The sequence below is a fragment of the Mytilus edulis genome, chromosome 1 (assembly GCF_963676685.1).
Source record: "Mytilus edulis chromosome 1, xbMytEdul2.2, whole genome shotgun sequence".
Taxonomy (NCBI): Eukaryota; Metazoa; Mollusca; class Bivalvia; order Mytilida; family Mytilidae; genus Mytilus; species Mytilus edulis.
This window is the reverse complement of record NC_092344.1, coordinates 66,158,320-66,182,575: the sequence shown is the minus strand read 5'-3', so window position 1 is coordinate 66,182,575 and position 24,256 is coordinate 66,158,320. Positions and strand designations below refer to the sequence as shown.

Here is a 24,256-nt window from a genome sequence, read left to right as displayed (position 1 = left end):
TGTTAGATTGTCTTTCCAAGATTATCCATAATGGCTGGTACTTTTGTACTGACATAATTTCATTGCAGCAAATATAAAGTTGATCAATAGGAAAAGTATATTTTTATGACAGTAAATGATTTCTCTGGCAAAGCTAGTCCTTTTTGGTCCTAAATGTTTTAAGGATATTGCTTTTCAAAGGCTTTGAGTGTTTCTGACTAAAGTTGTTCCGAAATAATACATTTCTACCAGTATCAAATTTTAATGCCACTTTTGAACAGGCAATTTATCATCAGTTTTCTTAGTACATAACTCCTTCACTTTCCCTAATTATTTTTTTACATCAGTGAAAAAGTATTTTCTGGCTCTATGGCATCACAGACACACAAAAATCCCAACTTATGATATAGATTTCCATTTTCTTTCAGGAGATATCAGGTACTTTTTCATGTACAAAGGGGCATAACTCAGACCAAGCTGAGTTAAAGAAGGTATCAAAGTTGATGATTTTACATAATAAGATTTCCATGAAAGAAATAATAAAAGTTTGAGCAATTATTTTAATGCAGATAGCTATTTATTAATAGCATTCTATTTCATTCAGAATTAAATAACCAAAATAACTAATTAGGTAGAATTTTTCTAGTTTCAAGAACATACATTTTGCTTTATTCCTCAGTCAATTCCAGTTACTTCCCTTTGATCTTGTTGATATTTAATCATTGGCGTAAGAAGGGGTGGCTTGACAGTAAATGCTTGATAGGTTTTCATTATATTTCATATTAAAATATCCTTTTGAATAGGGGAGCACTAGAATATGTAAATATTGTTAATAATCTTATAACCTTTAAATACTAGGGTTTCAAGTTCAAATATCTCCCTCATTGGATTATAATTGAATATGTTGATAGTATTCAATATACAGGTTATATTACATGTAGATGTATCTTGAAAACTTACACTTATCAATAAAATATATAAGGCGGTTGATATTAGGTGTCCTTTGTCAGATAGACATGTACACCAAATAAAGATTACCTTTTACAGTCAAAGCAAGGGGAGAAAACTTAATCTTGATTACTGTGCCTGAAAATAAGGTAAAAATTGGCTGACCCTGTCAGACATGCTCCCCTTCCAACAATTTCATAACACAAATTGCAGCAATTAAAGTTGTTCAAAAGCTGACCTGACCTAGGCTAAGTGCAAGAACACAATGTTCAATAATGAAACATAACAAGAAGTCAATTTATGCAACTCCTGTCATAGTCATGGTATTCCTTTCAATAATATCAGACCAAACATTATAGATCTATTTTTTTGTTGTTGTTGAGACACTGACCCAAGATCACAGCAAAACATTATTAATTGATGAAAATACATATCAATTTTGAAATCATTCATCAAATCTATACATTCATTAATAAGGTGTAATCTAAGATAGAAAACCCGTCAAATACTTTAACCTTACCACATGTAGATGAGACTGTCTTAAATCTAAAACCTCATCATTTTTGTCTTGTGTAACATCTTAATGATTTTTGCCTTTTATGAAATTTCGTGTTGACAGATAAGTCTAGTATAGATTAAAATCTTTTGTTGAATACAGTTTGTCGTCCTATAAATGTTATTAGACTTTAATTGGGTGGCCTATTCATTGAAATTTACCCCACATTGTATTTTATTTAAAGCATTTTTTTTTGTTCATCTTCCAGAACTGGTACTTCATGACACCAATCGTTACCAGTCTCAAGACATATTGGTTTGATCAATGTAATACTGTAATTAGATGAATTCATCCTCACAAGAATTGTATAAGAGATGAGAGTTACATATTTGAAAATTACTTTTAAAAAAAATAAACAAGGCCTTGAAGTCATAAAACTTTTGAGTCATTTTTTTGTGCTCATACTCCCAAATCAACCAATCAAAATGTCGGATTTCATGTTTCGAGCATGATTTTTGTGCTCCAAGCACTGAGCAAAGTTTTATGTCTTCAACTCCAGATGTATAATGATTTCTTTAATATGACAGATCTTCCTTGAACCTTAGTTCATTTGTTGATTTGAATATCTTAAAATGAAGCAATACAATATAGTTAGTATAAATATAATTTATTCATAATAAAACAAACATGAAATTCGTATCTAGATTCATTTACATTCTCACAACAATATTTAAACAAACACCTCAATGATAAATCATATGGTCCAATAAAACCACATAGCAGTTAGTATTATGTATCATACACACAAAAAATGACCGTGGATTCCTTATGTTAGCATTAAAAAACAAATCACGTCACTAAACATAGGGTAGGCCAAATTTTGCCATTTTTGGTAAGTAATGTAAATGGGGAAAAAATGTGAAAAATGAGAAATAGCACTGTGAGTGTGAGGTTAAACAAAAACAAGGTCATAAATCATTTATCGTCTCTCAAATGCCGAGAAAAGGACTATTCTCACTTTCGTGTATCATGTCACTTTATCCAGATTAATACATAATATTCGTTGTTAAGTACACATACGTTTGGGACATTTGATTAAATTTGCATTGTCCCCCCACTATAACCTCTATAACACCTTAAAACTTCCAATACATCATAAAAATATATTTTTTTCAAACAATTGGTCCTTTTTTTAATGAATTACATTCAAACAAAAATTGGAATTTTTATCACAATTTCATCCAGTTCAATCACTACTATGATCCAAGGTCTAAGAATGAAATGTTTGGAAAAAAAAAAAATCAAAATCAAATGACCTATTTTATGACCGTATAATATGAAAAAGTTGTTGACAGATTTCTGATCAATTGTTCACTTATTAAACATCTATTCACATCATTCAACACCATGTATCACTATACTGTCAACAAAATTTCCACACCAATTTGTATATAAAAAAAAAGATCGTCTAAATTTTCTCAGTGTTATAATTCATCGTGGCCATCTTCTGTTGACTCTTCTTTTTTCTGAAAAATGAGAGAAAAACATGACTAAAATTGTCATTTTTTCTCCCATCATACCCTTCATTTGCCTGTGTGTATATTTTTCGCTAGCCAACGCGCTCTTTGTGTTAGTATTGACAATTCATTCAAGATATTCCCTCCTAACACAGGTTCATGCATAAAATGTTCTCAAAGAAACTGTAAATCTCAATAAAATTACTTTTTTAAAAATTTCTTTTCTTTATTTTAAAAATAGCAAAATCTACTTTTTAAAATTGAGTATTCAGAATTCTGTGAGCACATAATTGTGTGCATGCCTCGATATGATGATCAAAAACTAAAAAATATCTAAACATGATCATGATTGTTAAAAACTCTCCAAGACAATTCTGATGTAACACACAGGCAAAGCAAAAAGGTATGACGGGAAAATAATAAGATCACACTGCAGACACATGCTCTAAACATAATATTCAAACTTTTAAATTGCATATATATATTGAACTAAAATCTTTTGTTTCTATGTGTTTAAATATTTACATGTAGGTATGATAATATAGCAATATTCCTGTTTAATTGACAAAACAGTTTTAATTGCTAAAACTTATGGTTATCTATTGTCTATCTCTAATATAAAAAAAAAAAGAATTTTGTCTGTTTTTGAAATCACGATTATTTTGTTTTTACTGTGTATAACTTTCCCCAGAAAATAACATATTTTCATTGTACAATCTACAACATTTTATCTTCACATGATTTTTTTCTCTCTCACAAACTCAACAAGACTTGCTTCGAAATCACAGCATTGTTTTGATTTTAAACAGCTTATGGCTTAGATTCCCAACAATCCTTCAAGGAACAAAACAAATGTATCACTTAAAATTGGAAGAATATTTTGGTGACCATGCAAGATGATTCCTTACCTCGTCATCAGCATCTGTTATTTCTTCCACATCATCAGCTACAGCTTCCTCTTCTGGTTCTTCGTCAATCTGTAATTAACAATTAAAATCAAACTTCTGGCACATGTTCAAATCTACCATCAAGTTTTCTGATAGTGCATAGAAATCTTAAAAGGATGTCAGAAAAAGGGATCAACTTCCTGTAAAACAATTTAATCCTTACAAGTTTTTTTTGCAATATTTAATTTTTTTTTAACAAAAACATTTATTGATAACAAATTGGTTGAAAGGTGGAAAGAGTTACTTGCATAGCAGATTTAATCAAAGTCTTCATTTTTCTAAACTAGTCTTGAAAGTTTAAAGTTTATGATGGACATCAAGTTAGTCAAATAAAAAAATCTACCAGACTAAAACTGTAAATTAAGAAATTCTTGTGTGCATATATTATTGCGATTTTCTAAGAATGAACAAGAATTTGAGGTTTTATTATTGGGATACTCATTGAGAAGCAATATTCTCATTAAAGAACAACTCACAATAATTTCTGAATTTACAGTATATAATTTGCCTTGCAGATATGAAGATCACATAGAAACTTTATTCTTATTACTACATTCTGATCTTTGGTTGACAGCTAGATAAAGGTCACAATAATTTTTTAACGAACCTCCAATGTTGTTGTATCAACAATGTATTATAAACCTCAATTCAAAGGTCATCTCTTCAATAAGATCAGTTTATTCTGGTCCAGAGAACGACACTTTGTATACAGATTTACATTAAATGACCTTGAAAACATACCTTAGCATCTAATGGTACGTCCAATGAAAGTCTTAGCATTCTTTCTACTCTCTCAGCAAATCCTTGTGTATCTTGTAATGAATATCCCGATCGTAATGTTGCAGTTTCAAACATAACAACGGCCAAGTCTTTAGCAGTTTGGTCATTTGCATCAGCCTACAAAGTTAAAATGTATTCATATTAAAAAATGAACTATAGTTTCTAAAGACTTAATTTAATTGACAGAAATATCATTTCAGAATACCAGACACAAATAAAGAAACAATAGTTAGACAGGCTTAAGACTCCATTATTTAGAGTGGACTATTATGTTGACATAAACAAGGAAACTTAATTTCTTTTATACAATACAAATAGAGAAAACATAGCTTTTACAGCAGTTATTCATCCATCTTTAAAGTCACTTTGAAAATACACCTTTTTCATTCCAATAAATATCTCTTCAACTTGCAGTGAAGTGAGTTTTTTGTTCTGTGTAAAAGGCCTCTCTGAGACTTTCAGATTGAAGAACAGCAGTAAATTAAAAGCTCTGTTCCTTCACTCTGTTTATTTGCTGTGCATTTACTGATTCTGTGTCATGGATGGTGGATCCCCATATTCTTTAATAAAAAAATTAAATTACTAGTTCTTTTTAGTGAATCAAATTTAATTGAGAACTGTCATTGTTTTTTTATACACTATCTTCTCTATTCCTTCACTAAAATGGAACAAATTAAAATTTAAAACGAAGAAACTATTTGCACTTACATCAACTTTAGTTTTTAATTCTTTAATAAGTGGATGTCTTGTATTAATTTCTAATGTCTTTTTCTGACTCGAGTAAAAACTGAAATAAACAAAGTAATAAATATATATATAGTGGTACATAAAGTCAATGGAGTTTAAGTTAAGAATCTGATTATACACATCAACTGCATTTTTTTTTTTTATCAAAAACTGATCTCTGTATGTTTTTTTTGCAGGGAATAATTCTCCTTGTTTAAAACACATCAATGCACATACATAATAAATTGTTCATTAATGTATAAAGAACAAATATTCAATTCTAAAACAGTTTTTAGCAATAATTTGTATATTTGTTTTGCAATAAAGAGTCACAGAGAACATGTAGCGATTACATCATCATTTTTGCTGTAATTCCGAAATGTCTTCGATTACAGATTACTGTCCATTACTGGAAAAAAATGTAATAAGTTACAGTCAAATACAATTATAGGTTACAGATAACGATTACCCTATCCCCGATTTAGACAAGTATCAATGTTTAAAAACAAATCTTGATTCTAATAAATCGAACCTTTGGGAAGCATCTTGTGCTTTGGCATAAGCTTGAGCCTTCATTATTCTCTCCATGTTTCCAGACCAACCGTAACTACTGGCAACAAGAGCACATGGTGATGATGTCAGACGATCAGATACAGCAGCTTTTTCAATCTTATCTTTAAGTGCATCCTCTTTCAACCATTTCATCAATGGTTCATATTCTTTTTCTAATGCCTCCTTTCTTTCTTTAGATTTTTCAGAGTCATCTAGTTTCAATCCTTCCTTGGCAACGTTTTGGAATTTTTTGCCATCAAATTCAGGTAAAGCCTGAACGCAGTATTCGTCAACAGGCTCTGTCAAGTACAGCACTTCATATCCCTTTTTCAACAACCTTTCAACAAATGGAGATTTCTCTACCTAAAAAAAGATAAAACTAATAAAATTAGTTCTATCCTATTTTTTTCTCCAAAAGCCTTAAAGGGTTCAACAAAACTGACCTAGTGTAACATTGAGAATGGTAATGTGTGTACATACTATTTAATCAATTCAGTCTGGGTTTTGCTCATTGTTGAAGGCCATACAGTGCCTTTAGGTGTTCATTTCTATGTCATTTGGTTTCTTGGTTAAAGTTGTCTCATTGGCAAACATACCACATCTCTTTATTTTTATAATGTTATGGACTCCCAACATCCCAAAGGGATTACTGAGGTATCGAATTAAACAACCTGGCTTCATGTATGGCAGTAAAAAAAACACAGAATAGGTGTTCATTGGGCTTTGCAGGATGCATAAATAGGCAACCACATCCCATTGGAATATAGATGTTAGATTTAATTCCTCTGTTGAGAAAGTTCAACTATTATGCAAGTTGTTCTAATGTCATTTGTCAGATAAGGGGGATAGCCTGTATCGTATCCCTCAACTATCAATGTTGATCAAGCTGCTTCATGATTGTTATTATGTAGGATAACCTAGAAATATTGTTTATTCCTTAAGTACTTATTCACAATTCCCTAATGACAGCAGTGCTGATTATCAATTATGTGAATTAGATTTTGCAGCATAATTCATGCAATATAGCATCTTATTTTGTCAACTGCTTGCTCAACACAAGAAGGAAATCAAAAGTTTTTGACAGAAATGCAACGAACTCAAAAGAGGTCCATTGATTTACATGCAACACAAATTAACAGATGTTCAATAAATAATGTACTGCTTCATTCATAGTTCTTTACCTCCTCACGGCTTGTTCCGGCAACAAAGAAGATAGCTTCTTGTTTTTCTTTCATTCTTTCCACATATTCCGCTAAACTAGTTTGTTCTGTATCAGAGTTGGAGGAGAAAAATTTCAAAAGTTTGGCCAGACGAGTTCTGTTGGAGTTGTCTTCAATTACACCCAATTTAATGCTAAAAATAGAAATAATAAAAGATCCAGATAACAAATATATGTAAACTATTTGAATATAATTCCTTTACATATCCAAATATACAAATTAAGAGTTAATTTGAAATTACAAAACAATGTAGGCAAAATCTATAAGAAAGCTATCAAAGTACTTCTAGATTCTTTTGTGCAATATATGCAACTTGTTTTTTTTTTTTTAAATTGTCTTTATTTTTTTGTTGTTTAAAAATGAGTGTTCTTTTTCACCATAAACCATTAATTTTTATTCCAGCATGACCAGAAAGGCCGACACAAATTTTAAATATCCCCCCCCCCCCCTGTAAAATTAAATTCAGAGTCTTTGTACTTTTACTCAGTCAGCTTGGTTAATGGTCATAGGATGTGTCCTTAATTCAGAAAGGAATTACCTTGTAATGTAATTGCATTTCAACTTCTATATGAATGGGGTAAAATTGTGACATTGAAATGTTATTTGACTGGTACAGGTATTATTGAAAATAGCCATAATACTTGTCAGATTTACACATAAACCTCAGTAGACACTAATCTCAACTTGAATGTTACTACTAATCCATGAAATCAAAACTACTTACTTTGTACTGAATTCTTTCCAGAATTTATCATAATCTTCCTTTTCAATCTTTTTGATCATATCCAAAGTTTTTCTGACTAGTTTTTTCTTGATAACTTTCAATAATTTATGTTGTTGTAAAGTTTCTCTGGATACATTCAATGGTAAATCATCAGAATCAACCTGTAAAACAAACAAATTTAACATTTAAAAAAATATAATTACACTTGTACAAAATATATTAACCTACTTTTGGCCATGCTGGTATGCTTTTTTTTTTTTGAATTTTAGAATGGCCAATGGGAGAAATGATTTGTTCAATATTTTACCTCTGCTTTTCAAATTATGATGCAGACACTGCTTTCCCTCAACTGAGTCCCAGTCAGCTTTTTATTTGTTTGTCATTTTGCTTTTGCAGTGATCTCAATTTTGCTGCTTAAATTTTATATTGTTATTGTTTTTAAGATTATATCCAGAATTACTTATAAGTTTTCAGTCGAGAGCAGTTTATAAAAATTGAATAGTCTACTATATATGTCAAAGGAAGATAATGGATAGCAATAGCCAGGGAAGTTAACACATTTCAAGATATTGTTTATATACCAAACTTACCATTCCTCTAACAAATGATAAATATTTAGGCATCATGTCTTCAAAGTTATCTGTGATAAATACTCTACGGACATACATCTGAAAATGATAAAATAACATTAACTTTATTAATAATGCCCTAGCAAATTATCTAATGAAAAACAATATTATAATAGTTGAGACAGATTTATGCAACTTCGTTAAAGTGTGGGAATTTCAAAGTTGTTGTTTGACATCTTTCAAAAGCTGTAACAATATCCTTGAACAAATGTTATTTCAATTATTCACCACTAGTAGAGAAATTGGCTTTCAAGCACATTCGTGTGAACTACAAAGTTGTGAAGTATATTTTATCAATGTTCTTGTTTGCTAAGGTAGCAATACACAGTTAGAAGTTTAGTTTCACATTATGGCCCCTGTGAATTTTTTAAATATGAAAGTTTTTGTACAATAAAATTGATTTTTAGATAATTGAAGAATAATATAGCCTTCTTAGTGGGTTTATATGAACATTTGAATGATTTTAACATGTTTTATAGGCCATTTCAATGATTGACAGTCCGTATTTTTCTATCCGTACCGTTCATAGGTCCATAAATTATTGTAGTGTTTATCAACAAAGATTTTGCGCTCGATCTTTTCAATTCAATTTTATGGAAAAACGAGCAGGAAGACATATGATTTTTTTTGGACCACTTGATAGATATAAACCTATGGATTCAGGAAAGGTATCACTGTAATTCATTGAAATTTTCCTTTAGACCAAATTTTGGAGACTTTTGTGACATGTTCACCCCCCTTTTTTGCTATATTTTGTATCTAAGAAATGCAGATTGTTACCATGGTTACACCCAAAAGGGATTATATTTCACCCTTATGACCATTAGAAATCAAATCTATGGAAGATTCTCTTTCTACAAGTATATACATGTATAACACACATATAAAGCCTTCTTTGTTAGACAGGGGGAGAAAGAGGGTGTTTAAAAATTATGAGTGTCAATTTTAAGTTTTTTTCATTAAGGTTTCCCAGCGTGTGTATATATAGATGATAAAAAAGGCGACATATTTTTACAAACATTTCAGCTACTAAAAACTGAATGTTAACATGGTTAATCCATTAAACATCAGTTTATTCTTTTATTTTGACTTGTGTCATTGATTTGCAGTCTTATTGAAGTAAAACCCACTACTTTTTTTATCCATCTACATTAAAATATATCTTTACAAACCTTAATATTGTCAATATTTTTGCCATAGTTCTGGAATGTATCATGTGGTGATGATTTAGGTACAAACAAAATGGATTTAAATGTGACTTCTCCCTCAGCAACGAAGTGGACTTTGGCCAATGGCTCATCACTGTCTTTACTAAGATTTTTGTAGAATTCGTTATATTCTTCATCAGTGATATCTGCTTGTCTGAAAAAATAATAAATGTCATATCATTAATTTGAAGAAAAAAAACCTAAAACGAGAATATGCGTCCAAAGAACAACATTCCACATTCACACTAATAAGAATTAATCCAGATCTGGCTCAAAATAAATCCTATCCAAGCATAAGTTTTAAAAAGTTATCATGATAATCATGATAATGCACATTTTTAAGTTGAGGTGACAACAATTTTATGATAATCTGGCTTTTAATCGAAAATTTAAAAGGGACAGTACTGGTTGACACACAGATAGGAAAACAATCTTAACTTTGCTCATCTACTATCTTACTCACATGAAAGCAACTGGTTAAAGAAATAAAATATGGTGTACAAGTAACTAAAATAAAAAAATCCATCCAACCTGAACATGCTGAATAGGAATTGTTTCTAAAACAGTCGAAACATCTGTGTATGGCTATGGGTTAATTGATGATGGATAGGTAGGTCTTGAAGATATTTTGAAATTAGTTGTAATTTTTCAAGATGCATTTTAATTTTAATTTTTTTAACTAAATTTCAAATGAGGTCAAATTTTATACACAGGTCTTAAATAACAGATCAAATTAAAACCAAATACTCACTTTCTAGTCCAGATAGGTTTAACACTATTCATCAGCTCCCAGTCCCAGACAGTTTTAGAGACTTTCTTTGTTTTAGGTTTTTCCTCTTCTTTGTCTTCCTCAACCTTAGCATCATCATCTTCATCATCCTTGTCCTCATCCTTGTCCTCATCTTTCTTTTCTGGTTCATCTTTCGTTGCTTCGTCGTCTTCAATTGGTTCCTCAACTTCTTCTGTCTGTTAAAAATATTTATTTTTTTATCAAACAGAATATTTCATTTTTTGCAACTCTTAAGATTCTGAATTTATTTGTTTTTGTTTTGAATCACATCTAAATAGAAAATGAGATACACAAATTATCTGCTTTAATTGACAAGAATAGGTCTTTCTATTTTAGTATGTTTATAAGTCACTTTTCAGAAAATCAAAGATTAAGCCACAGATTTTTCCCTTGGATGATTTACGTCCTGACATATTGTATAGACAGACTTTTTTTTCATTGATTTTTTTGAGAATGAACATAAATGATAGATTCATTACTTCAATTTCAGTATATGATGCATACACATAACATAATCAAAATGCAATGACATCTTTTTTACAATACATTTTTCACAATGATAAAACATGACAAAAATTAAAGAAACCTAGTACATATTTGCTTATCGTTAAACAGCTATTTCAATCACAAGGAGTCTTTTCATGTGTTTTTGTGCATTAGTGTTGTTGTCTCATTGATGCCATAACCACATATATATATCTATAAAAAAAAATCAAATACTTGAAATCTACGAATAAAGGAAATATAAACACAATTTATTTAGTGAAATAAGACTGTACCTTGCTAGACCAAATGTAAATATTAAAGTTGATAAACTGACTGTACTTTCTGACAAGGTCTTTCAAAGTATTCTCTTCCAAGAAATCATGAGCTTCTTCTTTAAGGTGAAGACTAAAATATTAAAAGAAGATAAATGAATAAAGATTCCACAAAAAAGCAAAAGATAACACATAAATAAATACAATTCTGTCAAATAATTTTGAAGAATATTAAAGAATAGACAAATGACAATTTATTTTATAATCTCTAAAGATGTTTAATACTTTGATGCATCATTATTTAGTAGTTTTTTGTGCTAGATACAAATCTGACAAGTCAATCTCTTTTCAACGGATTTTAAACATTATTCTTTTGCTCAAAAATCTATTTAATATGAAACATTTTTGGATGCGCCTGTCCTAAGCTGTAATGCAGTGGGTTTTTCTCTGTTGCTGTCTGATATTTTTTGTTCGTCCACTTTTTTGTTTATTACAAACGAAAGTGAACCAACTCCTGGTGAGTCTGTAGTACGGTAGAGTCCATTTTTTGTTTATTGTTCAACATTTTGTTAAATCACATTATCATTGGTGGCTGAAGTAAGCCTCAGAGTGACATGTAGTTGTCTCATTGGAATAATACCACATCTCTTCATTTTCATATTGAGTTAGGTTTGATAAGGATAAAATATATGGAGTGCAAGATAAAAAACAATATGAACTACTTTCGTCATGCACTCATGAAATTATAAGATTAACGTGGATATCTTTATTTTTTTCATGGATTCAATTGACATTGCATTTTCACGGATATTTAATTTTCGTGGTTTTGCCCAAGTCTGATTCCTAGCCAATAGAACATTTGTATTTTGTTGACTATTTGAATTTGTAGTTCACCTTTAGCCATGAAATCAGCAAAAATTGATATCCCACAATTTATAATGGATCTACAGTAGATGTGGGATTTAAAAAGAATGTTCTCAGTCCAGTAACAGATGACCTTTCTGCATCTTTTAACTTAAGAACAGTCCAGTAACAGATGACCTTTATGCATCTTTTAACTTAAGAACAGTCCAGTAACAGATGACCTTTCTGCATCTTTTAACTTAAGAACAGTCCAGTAACAGATGACCTTTATGCATCTTTTAACTTAAGAACAGTCCAGTAACAGATGACCTTTCTGCATCTTTTAACTTAAGAACAGTCCAGTAACAGATGACCTTTCTGCATCTTTTAACTTAAAAGAACAGTAACAGATGACCTTTCTGCATCTTTTAACTTAAAAGAACAGAGTCCTTTTATCCTAGTTTTTAATTAAGATCCAGATTTAAAATGTTCGGAATTTTAGACGAGGATAACATAAAATACTGTGGATTCATTATTATTCTTTGGATACCAAAAAATGTGAATTCTCCTCATACACAATATACATGGTATAAGTGCAATAACTACCAACCTGATCTGAGTTCCTCTACCCAGTGTGTTTCCTCTAGGATCTTTGCTGACAGTGAAGGCCTCAGAATCAGACTCCCAAACGTGTTGTTCATCATCGTTGTGTTTTGATGTTACAATTATTCTGTCAGATACTGAAAAATAGTTATAACATTTATATAATCTCTAAACAAGTATACTATTTACATACTCTCTAAACAATTTAGTAAAGTGTGATTTTTACCATAGTGTAAAAAATATCAAATGATTGCTAGGTTGGCAAAAAAGTGGTCATTACGACTTTTGACCATACTGGCGGTAACTACTAACCAACCTTGAAAGATCGTCATAAAAGCATGTAAAATTTATAATTAACTGCAAATGTTTGAACTTGTTAATTGTAATAACTGTTTACAGTTTGTCATGATGGCAGGTTAAAAATTTGTTGTGGTATGTTGGAAAATTTATAATAAAAATTAGCATAATAAGGGTAAACTGACATGATTGATAGTGTCGAATTCCAAATCCTCTATGTTATATATTTTCATACGAGTCAAGGTTTTAAAGGTTGCATTTACCCAAAAATGATGAGTAGAAACCAACACCAAACTGTCCAATCAAATCTGTCATTTCTGTTGCTGATGAAGCCTCTCCCAATTTGGACATGAATTCACTTGTACCAGATTTGGCTATGGTTCCAAGATTGTTAACCAAGTCGTTCTTGGTCATACCAATTCCTGTGTCTGTTACATGGAGAACATGATTATCTCTATCAGCCTATGAAACAGAAATTTATTGTTAAAGATAATTTACTACTGCTTGTAGAGTAAAACTTTGGTTGACTGGCTTGCTTTGTTTATATAAATGTTTACTTAAGTTTTGTAATTAATATTGCCATCTCCAAACAATACTTGAAACTGGAACCTTTGTGCAAGGTACAGATACTCAGATAGTGTTTGAGGATATTTATTTTCCCGGTCTCGCATTTCTTACACAGGAGTAAAGTATTGACAGAATTTTCAGAATTTCGTAAAAAATTGTTTGGATTCTTTACAATAAATATTTGTACTTTTTCTTCAATCTGAGATAGAAGATCTTCATTCTTCTACCAGTCCCTTAAGTCAAACTTATCTTTAGAAGTATTGAAAACAAAACTTATCATAAGCTTTCATGCAAATATGCATTCTCAAAACAATCTATTAATAAACTGCTTTATGTAATGTTTTATTTGATTGATCCCACAAGACATAAAACAATCACTAATATACATTATAACATTATAGCTACAGATACACATTTCTAAGGACATACAAAACATTTTTTCGGTTACCATCTTTATCCAATCAAAAAAGAGAGATAACATATACTTTATACATATTAATTGGACCTTCTAAAAAGCATGATAATGTAATGTTTTGGTTCTAAGGCAAATTTTTTTATTAGTTATTCTGTATAGTGGACATAAGCGAGGCCCAACAGTTGACGACTACTTAAACTTGGTACCTTAAATCAATATATACATGTATCTGCTTCTTTACGCAACATTTTATCACTTTTTATGTACTGCAGGATAAGTATGAGAATAAGTGTAAATTTGGTGTGGATTCTATGTTTCTTACCTTGATCTTAATACTGAATTCATCAGTATGCCGTAAAGCTTCTTTATCTGTTAATGATACAAATCTGATTTTGTCTAAAGCATCAGAAGCATTGGAAATCAACTCTCTCAAGAAAATCTGGAAAAGCAAAATAAAAAACATAAATTTTAAAGATTCTTTTAAATGAAGTATGATTTGTGTGTGTTTGTGTCTTTTCAGCTGTTGAGTTTTTTTATGCATGCAGACACAACACTTTGAACTTTTACCCAAATCCTACATGTTGGATCTTTAAAAATATTATTGCTGGCCTTAGTTATTGAGCTGTTTACAAATACAATGCAGTACTTTGTGCAAGCACTAAGAATTGGCTATTTTTATTATCATTAGCCTTTAAATTTTGCAAGACAAGACACATTTGACCTTTTTAAGAATATGCTGGCATGAACGAACATTTATTGTTAAGTTTTACATGTCTAACAGCTGTTAACTTGTTTTTCCAGTGAAAAGTCACATGAATATACTAAGGATGTACAGGTGTTACATGAGCAGGATCTGCTTATCCTTCTTGTGCATTCTGAGATATTCTCTGTTTTTGAGGAGGTTCTTGTTACTCCATCTTAAAGTTTTCTTTGATGAATGTACCAGGATTATGGCAGTTGTTTTTCATTTGTTTTGTTAATTAGTAGGGTTTGATTTTGTCAGGTTTTTTTGCCATGGCATTGTCAGTTTATTTTTGAGTTATAAGTTAAAATATTCCTTTTGTTTCTTTCTCCCTCTCTTTTGGCACTTCAATTTCTTTAGAGAACGTTTTGATATAACTTACCTCCTTATTTTTGTACAATGAGTTGATAATAAGTTTCATCATTCTATTGACTTCAGCTTGGAACACATGTTTCTCAGCCTTGTCTCTCATTTCTTTCATCTGTGCTACGTTCAATCCATCCAACTTAATAGCTTCCTCCTCTCTGCAATCAAAATTAAGTAGTGAAAATCACATTAACAGGAATTTTTGTGAATTTTAAACGAAAGACATCAATTCATACTTAAGGTTTAATCATTACGGTACATGTAAGTAAAATGATATCTTAACCAAATTTCATTTTGATTTGGGCTGAAAAGTATGGGATCAAATATTTTTGTTTCCAAGACACTGGGACAAGCGAGTTACCAATATTTTTCTGCCCAACAGCATAAATTGCCATTAAATTGTCAGACAGTTATTTCAACACATTTCGTAAAATTTATTGATAGGTTGCTTTCATTTTCAAATTCATGATTTATTTATAAATCTAATCAAATGTTAGCAAGTATACAGGATACCCGAAGCAAGATATTTTCTCTATGGTAATTGTTGTCATGGTTGTATGAAAAGGAGGTATCAAAAATTAAAAATCACTATCTGACAAAAAATGTGTACAGTGATTTTACTTGTAACATAAAATAGAAAATAGGACTGGTTTATAATAATATCAATCTATTCTGATTGTAGGCTTGTAACATAAAATAGAAAATAGGACTGGTTTATAATAATATCAATCTATTCTGATTGTAGGCTTTTTCTGGATTTTCTAATACTTGATAAAAACATGCAAGATTTTTTCCATCACTAGATTTTGGCAAAGTCATCAGACAAACTATCTTAATAATTGCTTAACTGACATATTTAGGACATGTGTTGATTATTCACATCATTTTGCTCTTTTAGCTGATTTTTCTGCTATACTAATCTTAAATAATCAATCTTTTAATAATTAACTATCTCTATGGCCATCTATATAACTTGACTATGGCCATGATGGCCAAATTATATAATGATTTAATTAAACAACCAGTCAATGACAACATGGACAAGTGGTCAGAAAAAAAGATACGTCTACATCCAACATAATAGCAACCAGATGCAAAGTACAAAGTCTTCATCATTACTGTTATCTGGTACTAATTATACTAATGATCAGTCAACTGCAGTATCTGATTGAGACAAAATACTTTTTTACACCTAGAAATCAGACGATCTACTCTATCAGATCAAGACTGAAACTTACAACCTGGATTAGGATTATTGGATTATAGTTCTTAAATACCCCTAATCAATAAATGATGTAACATCTTTTGATTGCAATGTGAACTCAGATGTTCTTACATTCTTGATTATAAATAAAATATAATGTTTATGCTAAGGTTGGTTTTATCTGTGTATTTATTGGATAATTGATGTATTATTACAGTTCTGCAGAAAGTCTTATCTTCAATAATAGCAAGCTGTAAAGTGTATCAATGCAAACCACTTATAAAACTATATAAATCACATTATTTTCACTTATCATGCTTATTGCATTCAATGCACATGGTAGTATGAGGTTATATATATTTAGAAATCTTATTTATTCATGCTCTCTAATAAAAAAGTCGGATATTTTACTTTTATGATTGTGAAGACAGTGCAAGAAATCATAAATTTATGTACTGGTGTAACAGGATCCCATAAGTCTCGAATCCTATGCTTATATATGTATTAAACAGCAACATATTCATCATGTTCATAACAACAGAAATAAACGCCCAAGAAGAACCTTGTTTTTCCTTTAAGATTGGATTTATATACTTTTTAAATTTAAACTTTTATATACTGTTGCTATGTCTGGTAATTATAACTCCATTTCAGAACAGCTGAAGTGTTTTACATCTTTGCATGTATGTTTTAAATCAAGGAATTCAATAATGAAAGACTTGGTATCTGTTCCCCATCAGATATCTGTAAGCAATCCAAATTCTCAAATCTAAATTGATATTTTTAAAACGTACTTTAGTTAATGTAAGTCTTAATCTATTTCCTTTTTTCAAGTTTATTTTTTTTAACTATCTTTAATATATATTGAAACTGCAAATGTAAATTTTAAGTATTGCACATGATACATGTATTCACATCATGCACATGCATCATACACATCATCATTTTGGCAAAGACAACCTTTGATATTATAAAAAGTGCAGCTTTTTTCTCCAAACTTCTATTTATAGTCATCACCTTGTGGTTTCCTTGATGTTTATAAATAATATCACAAAAAACACTCATCAATACTATGCACAACTTGTGTGTGAAACAGAAATATCAGAAAAATGTTCTGTTTTTATTATTGTAACTATCGCTGCAATGGAAGTAGCAGTTTATTATAGATACGTAATAAGTTACTAACATCAACACTTGGCAATGGATGGGAAGAGATGATAATTTATCATAGCATCTAATTCACTCTTCAGAGATCTATGCAGATACTGTTATGATATAAAGAATATTTGTCAACGTCAGACTTAATTACACATGTTTTGTATTTCTGATATTGCTATTAAAAACAATTCTTAAATATGATTAATAGCCAACAGTTTCAAAGTTCTGTCAAAAGAGATTGTGTGAATAGACAATTCAATTATGCGTGCGTATGTTAAGGCCTTCAACTTTATACAACCAAATGATAAAAACAATATACCTTTAATTTTCTGTTTTGTGTTCGATACATTAACTACATGTATTATACTTTAGAATTCCTGTTTAAAAATCAGTTGCCAACAGTCTTTTTACGGCATATATATCTACATGTATATAAAGGGATACTTTTGTTGCAGTCAAACTCATGGTGTGGACTTCCAAAGTTCAATTTGCCACTTGAATTTAAACAAGCAACAAATAAATAATCAATCAATTTATATTTTTTCGTTAGAATCTCTTATTGCTTAAATTTATTTCTTGTGATTTCTACTTTACAGAAATTTACGACATACTTTACCAATCTCTAATGAATAAACTATCAATTTTTGTTCAATTATTACAATATTCTAAAACTTATTTACAAATGTATATTACAAATGTTCTGCCAATCATCCAAAGGTAAAATTAGTTCTTACAAATTAGCTGTTTGATTGATGCCAATTAGAAAAGTTCAACAGTCACGGTCTTACTAATATTACATACATTGTATTGATGCTACCTTGCTAATCAACATGTACAGTAAAACAGCAACAGCAGATACATGTATGAAATTATGCTTAGTCAAGATTCAGAATTTCTATCTGGTTTACTTCTTTATTTGTTTGACCTTTCAATTGTTTAGAATTGAGCAATAACAAATTATAACTTATATGATTACATGCAAGTAACAAGTCAGCATGGTCAGATTCATTAATAAAATGCTTGCTGAGCTCAGCCTGATACGACAGCAGAGGTCGAACCTTGAAGAGATGGGACAAATTTGGACAAAATATTCAAGCTCGATATTGCCTGAATTTGGATTGTGTTAAAATTTTTGATATGAATATAAGTTTCTGACACAAATTAAATTTGGTCAAAGATCTTAAAAATCTATTGAGCAATACTGTACAATTAAGGATTTCTTTTTGAAACATTTTAAATAATTTGAAAAAACTCCCCCAAACTCTTTGACTCCCTGTGCCCCTGGGGACAATTACCCCCAAACTCAATCCCCGTCTTCTCTTTGTAGTATGGAACCTTTTTACAAATAAGAGTTAAAATGTATGCCTGGTGGCCCTAAACATGTATTAAATATCTGTCACTGGAAATTAAACAACCAACAATCATTCGACCAATCATACAAATGTACAATTCAAAGAAAAAGAACATAATCTGAGAAATATTTGGACATAAATATTGTTTTCACTTCTCACTTTTCACTGTTCTTTCAAACATGATGAGATAGACAACATGTGTATATCTTATTGTGCTCATTTCAGTGCAAAGTTCTAAATAATACTAACTGCCATGCATCAGTCAACCTGCTGTATTTTTGGATCTATTTGAAGAAGCTGGTTTACATTGAAAAACAACTACCAGACACTAGACAGACAGTCTCACTCTTGGCCATTTCTTTGAAGGCGGATTCAGAATTTAACTGCACTGCATTTTCCAAGCTCAAACTAGATTTAATATATATGTATACACGATATAGTGGCCAGCCAATTCGTTAAAAATGTTTTTGACAATCAAATATATACTCAGATTTACACAAAACATTTTGTACATTGACAAAGTGACAATTACACAAAGGTTAAGGTCCGTTGGGGCGTTAGAGTACAGTAAATGCACCTCTTTTTTTTTTAGGGGGGGGGGGGGGGGGGTTGTTATTGTTCTTTTACCTTGCAACAACTTCATCATCAGTCTTTGATCCTTGTCTACTTTTTCCGATGTCCTCATCAACACTAGCTTCATCTTCATCATTTTTGTTCTCAGCCAAACATAATCCTGAAATAAAATATAACATTACATGTACATGTATAAGCATCAAATCTATTATTTGTATCAAGAAAATAAAAGATTATATTGAAGATGACTTCATACAGGTCTAATATTCTTTATAATCCATGAAATAAAATGTATCTGACCATTTTCACAGATTTTTAGAAGAGACAAGGTTTCAATGATTATACATTTATTATATATACATGTAAGACATGATGAAGAGGACATGTGGCAATGTTCTTTGACTTTCACTTGATGCTTTTGAGAAAAAATCTGAAATTCTCATTTGCAGATTGAGAATGTCTTGACCAAAAGACAACCCTGACTTTAAAGTTATTGTACCCCTAAATGCTTATGAATCAGAGAAAAAAAGAATAATTTTCAACTACATGTACCTTGCAAGAACATGCCATTGAACAGATATAAAATTTTATTTTTCCCCATCAAATTTAACATTACATTTAGTGTTATGATATAGGTATAATCTGTGTGATAGATCCAAGGTTTTTATTGCACTGGGGATATACAAAAATAGATGTGTTCTTTTCATGCTTTCCCCATCATCTTGCATGTTTTGATCGTTTATCTTTTACTTCAAAGCTTTATGTCAGGTAAAACAAATAAACAATGAGTTAAAACTGTTGATGACTTGCTGATTTACTTTAATGCTTCTAATATTAACTATTTCACTTGGTCAACGATTTGCATATGACCATTAACAATAACATGAAAATAAGCATGTCAAACAATTTGAAAATACAAATGGTACACATGTAGTTTCAGTCCAATGAAAGTTATTTTAATTATTTGGATGTTTATAGAAAAATTGGGGTATTGGAGTGAGTCATATGGAGAATTTGAGGAGTTTTTAATACCCTATAGTATTTACCCCTATAAAAGCAAATGCATACATGTAAATGTATATGTTAGGGCCTCAGTAATGTTTTTCAAGTAAAAATGAAAAATTCTTTAAATATCCATTTAATAATAATATTAATGACAAATGCCGCCTCCATTCCCTGAGGAGATAAGAAAAAACAACTTGACACAAATAACTCATTAAAATGATAGGCTTTACTAGAAAAGGTAGTCACTTCGTTTTTGTTTAGATATGGTTGTGCAATGTGGTGGTCTAATACTAAAAATAATTCAAAATGTTCTGTCCCGAAGCTTTTGATGAAGCCAATTTCAAAAAATTATGAAAAAGAGTATATTTGTAAACAATGTACATGTACATGTATACATATTTGTCATGTAACAGTTCTAATGTTCTTTCAGCACTATCTAATTCAGGTATTTATTATTGACAACTGTTGATAATCCTACATAACTTGAGATGGTTGCTGCATATTGTTTAGGTGCAGTAACTTTTTATTGGTATAACGGTGTTGAATCATTTTCAAGTTTAAACTTCATAAAGTTCTGATTTTAGACTTAGTATTGGTAGTTTTAAAGTTAATCAGTTCTGTGGGCATTATAGCATTGATGTATTGTCATGATTGTATTAATGTAAAAATTGGGAATCAAAAGGAAGTCTTGCCACGAATGTATATTTCAATACAAGGAGACAAATGTCATTGTACAGCGTTCAATCTCAAGTTGTTTTAATGAATGAGCTACACTGGTCTCCTTAGAAATTTCTTATGTCCTGGTTAACAGGGAATTATGAAATACCTTCTGTTTTTTTTCAAAAAAATAACATCACATTCATAACACTATCTTAAGAATTGAGCTTATTTCAGAAGCATTACATTTTACTAATATAGCGTCACATTCAGACATTACCGTGTACATTTTGTAGCTAAAAGGACCATGGGACGTCAAGAGCTTGTCCCATATCAAAAAGTGGATATTTGCCCACCCAAAATAGATGCGCTGCTCCTTCGCTTCTTGTGTTGACTGCCCGATTTATAAATTTCCAAGGCTGTCAGCTGTCGGCACTAGAAGCGAAGAAGCAGCGCATCTATTTTGGGTGGGCAAATTTCCACCTTTTGATATGGGACGAGCTCTGACGTACCACGGCCCCAGCTTGTCTGGCAAAACAGCCGTTGGACGTCAGAGTAATCTCCGACTAGACCTGGGAGAACACTGGTTGACCCAAAATCAATCCATGTAAATGAAATCATTACTTAATTGATTGTTATTGTAAAATGTGAAATATGAAATGAACAAGAAAACAGTTTGAAAAGGCATGAATATGAAATTGAATGTCATCTATCCAACTTTTTACTAGTTGTTGACCATTTTTAGATGATTTTCGTTAAATTCAGACGTCATAAGATAAAGTACCCGCCCGCCTTATGCAGCTAGCATTATGCCTCAAAAGAAAAGACTATTGTTGTATATGATGTCAATCACTAACTATCTGACCTTGTGTTGGACATTCCAAATACAAAAAAAGTTCCAAGACTATAAGGCAGAATTCACTTGAAACTCTTCGATCGACTTCAGAGTTAATAGATTATCACGTGAACGCACTCAAGTTGATATTCGGAACAATTCTAAGTAACTCTAGGGTAAGACCCTGACCAAGCATAAAAAATAAAATATTCTCATTGGTTTGAGGTCATTCAAGAGTTTATCGAGTTTAACCCTGTTTCGGTGAGGGTTGGAACCAGAGTACAAGGGGTTAACTCGCATGGTTGAAATAAAATCTTACTGTTGAAACCTGAGTAAGTAAAGTTAACTCGAGACTTTCAAGTAAACTCGGTCTAAGAGTTCGGACAACATTGAAAACAAAACAGAATTTGAAAAAGCCTCAACAGGACCTCAGACTGGGCTATAGTTCCAATTTCCAAGGAACTCAACAATTTTTTTGACAAATTCAAAGAAATAACACACCAATGAATTCACGTATCTCCAGAACCACTCCTGGCACTATCAAGAATTATTTCCTTGTATAAATCTTTTGCCTTTGTAGAACTCACAAGTGCAGAACGTCTTTGACTTGAAAACATTACAAGACAACATTTCATTTATTTCCAAAATACATTTCATTATTGCTGACTCGTTAATTAAGGTTAATTAAAAGATAAGAACAATCAACGAATCAATGACAACGAAGATACCCCACACCTCAGATTCTCTTTTTATGGAAGCCGACAAAAACATGAGATTGTGCCGGTACTGGTGAAAATGCACTGTAAATGCTTACCACTGATAAACAGAACTCCAAATAGCGCCAAGTAAAATGTTTTCCACCTCATACTTTTGCCGTTGGTTGATGGCTTTACTGAGATTGATGCACTGTTGATAAAATTTTAACTTTTTCAACCTAAAACATGTGAAAAATTCGCCTCGTCTGTCCGTCAGATCGTTCTTGGGATTCCCTTTTGGTAAAATGAACCAATCAACTTTCACCACGACCTTAGAATTAACCAATCAAATCATCACAAGTAAAAACGGACTGCTCCAAACTTGGCCGGCTATGATTGGTTGTCAAAATTTATACAAAAGCAGGGCCACTTTCTTCCGTATCAACACTTCCGGTTCCGGAATATTTTAGTTTACATGCAGTCTTGGTGATCAACACCGAAGAAAAATCCTTTGATTTAAACTTCATGAAAGCTTTGTAAGAAAAGAATACGTGTGAACCCCTTATCATGAGTGATTTGCAATTGATATATGTCAAAATTTAAATTCCTACGTGAAGAAAATGCTTCAGAATTAGCAAAACACTCTATTTTATAACTATTTACTTGTTGAATGTTGTGTTGATACAACTGTTGAACAGTCTTTTGAGAGTGCTGTAGTGTTGACTATACAATATACATGTTTGACAGTAGTACTGCCAATTATTTATAAAGCAAATGGTCAAAATCATAAAGAGAAAAGAGAAAAAAAATTATAGACCAAAGAAAAATGCAGCCAAATAAGCATGAAAATGCATGAGTCAGCCGTGTTTCATACCTATTTTATTTAAATGATCAAAATATGTTATTCATGATTTTTTTCGTTGTTAGACATGTTACTGTTAGATGATTAATTTTATATTTATTTAAGACAACCTTTCATTGGCTTTGAATCTCATGTCTCTCTTTTACAAGTCTTGGATTGACTTTGTCTTTGATCATCATGACAATATTCATTTCGTTGAATTTAAAAAAAAAATCCAAAAAGAAAATCTGTTTATGTTTTTCATATGTTTTTAGAATGTCACTTTATTTTATAACAATATTAAAAAAAAACACTAACTTTATTTATTTCCTACAGTAGTACACTATTCAAGCATGATTAAAAACCCATTCAACACTAAACCATTATAATTGGGTGAATCTATTACTCTGTCATACTATGACAAACAAGTCCCATGACAAAACATGAAAATGAGCTAACAATTCAGTCAGCTCTGTGACTAGACTGTTTACTCAAATGTACCCAAATTATGCAGATGAAAAATTGAAATCAATATTATGTTTTGGGATGATATTGAAAGACATTTGAATACTTAGGGGACACATGTACATACATTGTATGTAGGTCTTGTCAAAATTTGGGAATCAGCTTGAGAAACTTGTGAAACTAGAACTACAATTTATTTACAAGATTTACAGCTGAAAATAAGCAATTAGATCTATTTTAGTCACCTTTGCTAACTCATGAATCAAACACATATATCATCGTCAACTTGCACATTATACTTTTTAAAATTTCATGAAAGAAAAAAAATAATATAGAACTTTGTATTTTGCTATAACCTGCGAAA

The 24,256-nt window shown here is 30.8% G+C and overlaps 2 protein-coding genes across 2 annotated transcripts in view; one reads left to right on the top strand and one right to left on the bottom strand.

Annotated features, from left to right (window-relative positions):
• LOC139487318 (uncharacterized) overlaps positions 1-22,944 on the bottom strand; it is a 34,285-nt gene extending 11,341 nt beyond the window's left edge. Inside the window, exons 1-16 of the mRNA XM_071272156.1 lie at positions 22,706-22,944; positions 19,449-19,554; positions 15,124-15,265; positions 14,322-14,438; positions 13,281-13,479; positions 12,728-12,857; positions 11,296-11,407; positions 10,478-10,692; positions 9,691-9,880; positions 8,480-8,557; positions 7,890-8,050; positions 7,127-7,298; positions 5,926-6,308; positions 5,376-5,454; positions 4,629-4,784; positions 3,849-3,917 (exon numbers count right to left, since the gene is read on the bottom strand). Of these exons, the coding sequence (XP_071128257.1) occupies positions 3,849-3,917; positions 4,629-4,784; positions 5,376-5,454; positions 5,926-6,308; positions 7,127-7,298; positions 7,890-8,050; positions 8,480-8,557; positions 9,691-9,880; positions 10,478-10,692; positions 11,296-11,407; positions 12,728-12,857; positions 13,281-13,479; positions 14,322-14,438; positions 15,124-15,265; positions 19,449-19,554; positions 22,706-22,757 (2,361 nt within the window). The 5' untranslated portion in view covers positions 22,758-22,944. The remainder of the gene's footprint in view (positions 1-3,848; positions 3,918-4,628; positions 4,785-5,375; positions 5,455-5,925; positions 6,309-7,126; positions 7,299-7,889; positions 8,051-8,479; positions 8,558-9,690; positions 9,881-10,477; positions 10,693-11,295; positions 11,408-12,727; positions 12,858-13,280; positions 13,480-14,321; positions 14,439-15,123; positions 15,266-19,448; positions 19,555-22,705) is intronic.
• Positions 22,945-23,009: 65 nt separating this feature from the next.
• The window catches only part of LOC139487334 (tetratricopeptide repeat protein 41-like), a 51,288-nt gene continuing 50,041 nt past the window's right edge, over positions 23,010-24,256 (top strand). The window contains exon 1 of the mRNA XM_071272158.1: positions 23,010-23,122. The gene's annotated coding sequence lies outside the window, so the exon portion shown is untranslated. The remainder of the gene's footprint in view (positions 23,123-24,256) is intronic.